Raw genomic sequence first — 9,598 nt, forward strand, 5'->3', positions numbered from 1 at the left:
CCCCCCCCCCCCCCAACAAGTACAGTTTCCTCTATTGACATTTTCTGTGGAATCAGAAACCTGGGCTTCTTGTTGCTATAGATATAGTCAATAGCTTTTAGTTTACAATAAAGTTACTATTACTATTGCTTGTCAGATGTAGCTGGTATTAGGGGGAGGGTCACTGCTCTTCTTGAAAGCATTTTATGTCAACATTTTTAGTTCGTTTTCTCAAAAATAAAGACACTCAAAAAAAAATGTCAGTGTATGTATCTGCTAAAAAGTCTTAATTCTAATATGATGGGTCTTGGATGAAGTAAGGCTAAGTTTTAACACAGGAAATAAACCGCAACAGCAACACTAATTGTACTTTACGGCGTTTTATTTGTGGTGAATAACTTAAGTTTTAACAATACATTTAAATAAAGCGCATGAGTTTTGAGTTTTAAATAAATCCTCATTCGTAACTATGGAGGCGCTCTTACTTTCACTTTCACAAATAAATGCAAACTCATCCGAGGCCACTCGACGATAATCACACTACAATAACTGACATGTTGCTCCCGTTAAAGTTGAAAAGTGCACCCTAAATGAAGTTTAACAGACTGATTTTAATATATGAATAGGTAAATCAGTTCAACGCACAAACCGTGTTAGCACAGGGTAGCTAACGTTACTTCGGCTAAAACTTTGTAGCAATTGCCATATATTCTGAAGTGGTGACAGCATTTAGATGCAATTAAGACAGCAATGTATGAAAATTGAAATTATAGTGTTATAATTATAGTGGTCTGCAACATTTTTATTGATTATTATGAGCTGTTATAATGCTGCCTGGCCGGTTAGCATGCTGCTAACACGCTACTGCACATCAAACTCACCGTGTTTCATCTGGATTATACTGCTGGCTGCTACATTATCTGCCGCAACCAGCACAAAGTCTGGCCCCTGAATCCCGATCAAGTATTCCATATTGCTGAGAGAGTTCAAAGGAGATTAAACACACTCTGATCAGTACGTCCACTAGCAGAGCAGCTCGATCAGATATTACACAGCAAAAGCTGAACGGAGCTCAACGGCGGCGCACTGTTCAGACGTCATCAGAGAGCTCGCGCTCTGTTGTCACGTGACGATCTGTTTATGGACAGGGCAGACACAAAAATGATTGGACAATATTACAGGGTGCAATATTATAGTCATTAAAATATAAGGGATTTTTTTGGTGTTTTCAGACAGGTTGTTAATCAAACCTTAAGTTATAAAGGTCTGAGTTATATGATATCTGATAGAAATTGCAATCTCTATATTAAATCTCTAAGATAGATAGATATATGGATGGTTGGATGGATAGATAGATAGATAGATAGATAGATAGATAGATAGATAGATAGATAGACCGATTGATAGATAGATAGACCGATTGATAGATATTTTATGCATTTTGTTACATGTACAGTAGATGGTTTATAAACTTATCCAAACAAAACCTGCCAAAAAACCTAAGACTTATTTTTTTATTTTATGCTTTGCAGTGAATTAGTAAAAAATGTATGCCTATGTTATGCCTATTCCATTCCCACAAAATAGCTTCAGTACGAATGATTGATCATGTTGCCTAGACAGAAAGGGTTTCAGATCCTGTATACCCTCAGCTGCTGCAGTAGGCACTTCTATTGCCCCCAACCACTACAGAGACTCCCATTCATGTTCATTAGTTTTGCTTCTTTGTGTCCCTTTCCCATACTGTGGTGCAATTAATATACTTCATAGCATTTAGATGTATGGTGAGAAAAATAAAATCTTCTCTTGTCTGAGAGCTTTCAGTCTTTACTAGTTTTGTTTATATATTGTGCAGACAGTTTTACTGTAGCTTTAGCATTTTTTAAGATGGAAAATGTGTATCCATGTGATGAAAGTATTTCTCTCTCCCCATCTCTCTCTTTCGGTAGTTGTCACTGGTTCAGCCTGACTGCTTCGTTAGGACTCATCATTTGCATTCAGATTAATTATCTAATTACCGACAAATGTCCGGCGGCCACCCCGCACTCCGGCTCGTCAGCTCTGTGCCTGTAATTATTTTAATCATTTACTTTCATCTGGAGTGTTCCTGCCATACTTCTGTGGTACTAAAACCCCCCCCCCCCCCCAACAAGTACAGTTTCCTCTATTGACATTTTCTGTGGAATCAGAAACCTGGGCTTCTTGTTGCTATAGATATAGTCAATAGCTTTTAGTTTACAATAAAGTTACTATTACTATTGCTTGTCAGATGTAGCTGGTATTAGGGGGAGGGTCACTGCTCTTCTTGAAAGCATTTTATGTCAACATTTTTAGTTCGTTTTCTCAAAAATAAAGACACTCAAAAAAAAATGTCAGTGTATGTATCTGCTAAAAAGTCTTAATTCTAATATGATGGGTCTTGGATGAAGTAAGGCTAAGTTTTAACACAGGAAATAAACCGCAACAGCAACACTAATTGTACTTTACGGCGTTTTATTTGTGGTGAATAACTTAAGTTTTAACAATACATTTAAATAAAGCGCATGAGTTTTGAGTTTTAAATAAATCCTCATTCGTAACTATGGAGGCGCTCTTACTTTCACTTTCACAAATAAATGCAAACTCATCCGAGGCCACTCGACGATAATCACACTACAATAACTGACATGTTGCTCCCGTTAAAGTTGAAAAGTGCACCCTAAATGAAGTTTAACAGACTGATTTTAATATATGAATAGGTAAATCAGTTCAACGCACAAACCGTGTTAGCACAGGGTAGCTAACGTTACTTCGGCTAAAACTTTGTAGCAATTGCCATATATTCTGAAGTGGTGACAGCATTTAGATGCAATTAAGACAGCAATGTATGAAAATTGAAATTATAGTGTTATAATTATAGTGGTCTGCAACATTTTTATTGATTATTATGAGCTGTTATAATGCTGCCTGGCCGGTTAGCATGCTGCTAACACGCTACTGCACATCAAACTCACCGTGTTTCATCTGGATTATACTGCTGGCTGCTACATTATCTGCCGCAACCAGCACAAAGTCTGGCCCCTGAATCCCGATCAAGTATTCCATATTGCTGAGAGAGTTCAAAGGAGATTAAACACACTCTGATCAGTACGTCCACTAGCAGAGCAGCTCGGTCAGATATTACACAGCAAAAGCTGAACGGAGCTCAACGGCGGCGCACTGTTCAGACGTCATCAGAGAGCTCGCGCTCTGTTGTCACGTGACGATCTGTTTATGGACAGGGCAGACACAAAAATGATTGGACAATATTACAGGGTGCAATATTATAGTCATTAAAATATAAGGGATTTTTTTGGTGTTTTCAGACAGGTTGTTAATCAAACCTTAAGTTATAAAGGTCTGAGTTATATGATATCTGATAGAAATTGCAATCTCTATATTAAATCTCTAAAATAGATAGATATATGGATGGATGGATGGATAGATAGATAGATAGATAGATAGATAGATAGATAGATAGATAGATAGATAGATAGATAGATAGATAGATAGATAGATAGACCGATTGATAGATATTTTATGCATTTTGTTACATGTACAGTAGATGGTTTATAAACTTATCCAAACAAAACCTGCCAAAAAACCTAAGACTAAAAATTTTTTTATTTTATGCTTTGCAGTGAATTAGTAAAAAATGTATGCCTATGTTATGCCTATTCCATTCCCACAAAATAGCTTCAGTACTAATGATTGATCATGTTGCCTAGACAGAAAGGGTTTCAGATCCTGTATACCCTCAGCTGCTGCAGTAGGCACTTCTATTGCCCCCAACCACTACAGAGACTCCCATTCATGTTCATTAGTTTTGCTTCTTTGTGTCCCTTTCCCATACTGTGGTGCAATTAATATACTTCATAGCATTTAGATGTATGGTGAGAAAAATAAAATCTTCTCTTGTCTGAGAGCTTTCAGTCTTTACTAGTTTTGTTTATATATTGTGCAGACAGTTTTACTGTAGCTTTAGCATTTTTTAAGATGGAAAATGTGTATCCATGTGATGAAAGTATTTCTCTCTCCCCATCTCTCTCTTTCGGTAGTTGTCACTGGTTCAGCCTGACTGCTTCGTTAGGACTCATCATTTGCATTCAGATTAATTATCTAATTACCGACAAATGTCCGGCGGCCACCCCGCACTCCGGCTCGTCAGCTCTGTGCCTGTAATTATTTTAATCATTTACTTTCATCTGGAGTGTTCCTGCCATACTTCTGTGTTTAGAGGCCATTCTTAATTACCCTGCCAAGACACTCTTCCCCTCTTTTCATGTGAGGAAAAGGGGCAGAGAGAGAGAGAGAGAGGGCCGATGGGGACAAAATCCAGGAATCTTGACAGCATCATAAAAGCTCCGAGCTCTGCTGGTTGTTCACTCCTCCAACTTCTTTCTCTCCGTTTCTCTGTCTCTGACTCCCCCACCCCTCCGCCAACCCACATCCTTCTCCAATTCAAACTATTCCTCTCTCTTTCTCTCGCTCGCTCCCCCACCCTCCCTCACTTCCTCCAGTTCCCCCTTTATCGCAAGCACACACAGGAATCGCCTCCGGGGCCCAGTGCTCTGACTACTAATACACTCACACACACTGTGACATACATCATGCGCCACGTTCCAAGCACATTATCTGTTCGGTAAATCTATACACCTCTCTTTCTTTGCAGCTTCTCTTTATTTAGGCACCACCAGTCTAGATATTGGCTGCATCTGGTTTGTGTCTGGTAGTTGTTGGCTCAATTCCTGCCATCGCTGCTCTCGCTGTTGTGCCCTCTCAGCAGTTGTGAGACACACGCTGCGCACTGGTGCAAATATATAAGCTATAATTGGGGCCCCTGGCTGTTTAAGGATTATTCCAACTTTGGAATATCTAAAGTCTGGATGGTGGCGTTTCATTTTCATTCAGTTTGAACTCATTAACTGAAAATGTTTGTTTCCTGTCATCTGAAAGTAAAATAGTGCTTAAGCACTGTAATATACATGTTCAAAGTGGCATTCGGTGGGAAAAAAGCACAATTTCTGCTCCGTCCAGATAAAATGATGGGTTTACTTGCTCTATTGTCCTAATTTGAGATAAATTCTTCAGCCAGGAAGTCTGCAGAAAGAAAAAAACAGCGCTGAGCATTACGAGACAACTTGGCTCCGGAGGGACTCATCTGAGTTTGGGGATTATGGACTCATAGCCCAAGGGTTTGCTAAGAGTAGGGTATGTTTTGAACTCAGATTAAGAATATAGGTGGTGCGAGGGGGGTAGAGCAAATTAATAGTATTCATGGTTTTTGTGTGGGCCCCACTTCAATCAGTGGATGAGAAATATGGTGGTTGCAGTCTTCAGTGTGATAAATAGTTCAAAATGCTGCGCGTGTGTAGGGTGGACAATCACACAATGGATGGCAAGATGTTTTAAATCTATTCTTTACAACAATCTATCAGATCTATTTTTTCATTTTACTCATTACTTTTTCCTTTGCTACTAGTCGCTAAACCAAATGTTATAAGTAGCAAACTGCAAATTTTGCCATTGAATTCTTTGGGGATCTGTAATTTAGATCTCAATTGTTGACCTCTTGACTAGAATTCTTTAGTTACTAAATACTAGTATCTATTCAAGTTCTCATACTAATTAAATAGACAGCAACACTTTTTTATTAGACACTGTAGTGTGTATTCCTATTGTTACTAGTAACAATCTTACTAATAAGATTTTTTATAGTTAAATTAAAAATCTTATTAGTAACAATCTTACTAATAAGATTTTTAATTGAACTATAAAGTAGTCAGTCGGACTAAACAAGTTAAAAACAACTGTGTAACTGCAATACTAAACTGAAAAAAACATACTAGTACCTTTGGGATAATTACAAGTAACTGGGGAAAACAGTACAGTAAAACTGATATAGGCACCTGTAGTAAAGTGAACAGCATGTATTTCCATAAAATTCAATGGTTTAAAAGACAATATTGAGCATTATTATTGATTCAACTGCACTGACGCTGTAACAGATGAGAACAAAATTTTAAATTAATTAGGCTGAAGCTGTTGAAGCAGCTGAAATTTAATTTATTTCATAATTGATTAATTCTGCAGCGTTAAAGGTGCTGTATGTAGGATTGACACCGAGTGGTTGAACTAGGTATTGCAGTCCAAATTCAAAATATTGGAGAGGGTTTCTTTCACCCGGCCCCTCATATCTGCAAACATATTATGGTATTTTTATGCTTTAGTAGAGTCAAAAACTTACATGCAGCACCTTTAACATTGCTATTTCCCCGTTTATTGTGAAGCTGTTTTGACACAATCTATATTGTGTTTACACACTTTATATATATAAATGTGACTTGGCAAACGTTTGCAATTGGATAGTTACTTGCCAGTATTGGGTTGAATCAGTAGGCTACTAGCATCTAATGAAGTGAAACTGCAATAGATAACAGTTTGAAGGAAAAATATTAAAACATTTTGCCACACGCAATGTGTTGCTCTAATATATTCATGTCTTCTCCCTTTATCTAATCAAAACTTTGATTTTGAACAGAGGTCGCATCAGGAAAAATATGGTCGTCCGTGATGTGAGCGTGTTCAACGTTGCAATTTCCACATTTGCATTCTTGAAGAAACGCAACGCTGTGTCACCGGCACCGCTTTTTCAGTTTAATCTGCAATTTCACGGTACTGAGAGCGAGCCGGGTTGAATTCATTGTTCCGGCCTGTCGTCGTTTAGCGGCGCTTTGCATTTGTTCAGTGGCAGAGGGCGTCCACAGGACCTGGGCACGAGAGGGACCACTTCATCTGAAGAGGCGAAAAAGACCAAGCTAAATGGAAGTGACAGCCTCTGAAAAAATTCCTACCGGCAGCTGGGAGGATTTGACATGGCGTATCTATCTATCTATCTATCTATCTATCTATCTATCTATCTATCTATCTATCATGCATGGACCCCAAGGCTGTCCACATCCCCCTGACTCTCTGCCGCCCCTTCTCTGTCCAAGCTGATCGTTTCCACGCCAGTGGAGTGCTAGGGGCTACTTCACTGTCACACTGCATCATAAAGAGGGGAAGATGAGGGGAGAGGTAAGAAAGACAGAGAAAGAGACTTTAAAATCTTTGAGGGCACACATTAGAAGAGACATGCTTACCAACATTGATGCCTTTTCACTTGAATATGACTGCTATTGCCCCCTCGTGTTGAGGAATGTTTAATGCAACCATGTCTCTTTCGCTTTTAATAAGGATTAACACCTTGGATAGTTTACTTGGGCAATTTATGTTGGAAATAATTGTATTCTGGGATTATGCCACGTACACCTTCAGTTGTTGCAGGATTGGAAGCATTTTTACACAATCCGAAAGAAAGTTCAGGTTTCGACTCGACAACATGAACTATAGGTCTATCTAAATGTAGCTTAGGCTACATTTTTTTTTCACACATAGGCTACATGACATATGTAATGATTACACAAATAAAAAATAGAATTACTATTGGTATAAAGCCTAGGAGTTGGAATAGAAACGGCGTCAAAAAGACTAAAGTCTCAAATCCAAAGAGATATTCTTTATAAAAGTTAAGAGTCAGCCACGCCTACCAAAAACGGCTCGTTCTAACACGCCCCCACATATCTACGTCATGATGTGGGAAGATTTGCATAACGCCGCCAAAACGTTCACGCAAAGAAAGAAGGTGTAACTTTTATTCTCGCTGTAGTTTTGTTGTTGCTGCTGCCATGTCGTGAAGAGCTGTGTGATTCGTTGTGAAAGCCAAACTACTTTGTTTGGTCTTCCAAAAGAGGACGATATCTGCTTCGTCATGCCTGGAGCTGATCCGTGCTGGTTGCTGAGGAAATACAACAATTTTGCGCTGTGGATCGCCGGATCGGCTTTCACCGTGGACGAAGCAGAGTCCAGCCCGGGGTCGTCACATGTGGTTGCCGCAAGCCCTTCGTCGAATCCACCGGCCGCGCTGTTCTCAAGCCCACTCAAGCCGGCCTCCGCTCACTCAAGGCTGCGGTGTGTGACGCTGTTTCGTTGTGAACGCGAAACTACTTTGTTTGCCCTTCCAAAAATGGACACGACTAATTACACCAAATACACAAAATAATGTTCCTTTTAGCAGCATCATATGACCCCTTTAATAAAATTAAATCAGTCCTCAATAAAGGGGTAGTTCACCCAAAAATGAAAATTCTGTCATTTTCTTACCCTCAAGCTGTTCCAAACCTGTATGAATTTCTTTCTTCTCCTGAGATTTGAAGAACTTAACAGAGTGAAAAATTTAAGGGGGTCTGAATACTTTCCGTACCCACTGTATATACACACACACATACACTCACAACATGTCCTGGCATGCAACATGGAATTAGTTTTCTAGCTTGACAAGGTCAGTTATCTTCAAAAGAGCATTTCTTTTAGGGATCATTGGTTGAAACAAAATGTGTGATGCGGAGACTCAACATATTGCTGGAACCCAACTCGCATGTTACAAATGAACCCAGAATTATCCAGTGGCTTCTGAGAGCTGATCTCAGTATTCTCTTGACAATATAGTCACAATTCAGTGGCTGTGTTCACCCTGGAGCAAAGTTGATCTATAAAAAACAAAACAAAACAAAAAAACACACACACAATTCCAGCTCCAAGCTCAGAAGCTCAGAAAGAGCTGATTAAAAGCACTTACAAAATGAGTTAAACATACAAACAGCAGGAGCTCTCAAGTCAAACCACTGAGACCAAAACATGTCTGGTTAAACTCAAGTTAACTCCGTTTTTGCAGGTTAGATGGAAGAAATTCATAGCCTGAGGGAGCCTGTGCTAAGAGCTCAAGGGTTGACCTTTCAAGCATGACTCTTGGCCGCAAAACTGCAAATTATATTTTAAAATACATTTTAATACACAATTTTATAAAAAAACAAAACAAGGATCATGCCCTAAAGTAATATATTCCTCTCCAAAAGTCTTTAAAAACATAGTTTATGGCAATGACTTAACTATAAAATCAGCTCTTTAATATGAGCTCTTAATTATATATTACAACAAATGATTTTCAGAACCAAATTCAGTACCATAGTAAAAAACAAACAAACATTGAAAGTATATTTTAACTATTTGAAAATAAAAAATATTTTGGATTTTGACTAAATTAAACACCTCTGATTGCATCATACTTTAGAAGAGATGTCATATTTAAAAAGCTCATAATACATCATTATACAATAAAACATTTATCTTGAGTGTTGAAGTAATAAGACACCTTGACTTGTAGTCTTTGTCTTAACAATCGTTTTAAGACTACAGCGCCATCCGGTGGTAGAACTATTAACTACATCCACGAATCATGCATCAAGGTAAAACTGTCAGCATGTCTTTTGGTTTTACTCCCTTTCCACAAATTTTATTCTAACTCCAAAGCGAGTACTGAATTGAGTCTGTACTTGGTACTACCAGTGCTGCAGAATGCCTGGTATCGTTACATTTTTAAAATTTCAGTATCGACTTGGTAAGAAAGTACTAACAGCCTACACGCGTGGGAACCCTGTAAAATGATGCCCGTCACACTCTCAAGTGCTTTTCAACATCAGCATACTGAGGGGTGGCATCCAGA

At 38.6% G+C, this 9,598-nt stretch overlaps 1 protein-coding gene across 2 annotated transcripts in view; it reads right to left on the reverse strand.

Moving 5' to 3' along the window:
* LOC107592948 (proteasome subunit beta type-2-like) overlaps positions 1 to 3,174 on the reverse strand; it is a 10,571-nt gene extending 7,397 nt beyond the window's left edge. The window contains exon 1 of one of the 2 annotated variants that reach the window (XM_016282537.1): positions 2,973 to 3,174. In XM_016282537.1, coding sequence (XP_016138023.1) covers positions 2,973 to 3,063 — 91 coding nt within the window. In that variant the 5' untranslated portion in view covers positions 3,064 to 3,174. Of the gene's footprint in view, positions 1 to 860; positions 1,095 to 2,972 lie in introns of those variants that run through there. The other variant, XM_016282536.1, reaches the window with a different exon arrangement.
* Between the last annotated feature and the right edge of the window lie 6,424 nt (positions 3,175 to 9,598).

This window comes from Sinocyclocheilus grahami, unplaced genomic scaffold (genome assembly GCF_001515645.1).
Source record: "Sinocyclocheilus grahami isolate Dianchi unplaced genomic scaffold, SAMN03320097.WGS_v1.1 scaffold161.1, whole genome shotgun sequence".
NCBI classification, from domain to species: Eukaryota; Metazoa; Chordata; class Actinopteri; order Cypriniformes; family Cyprinidae; genus Sinocyclocheilus; species Sinocyclocheilus grahami.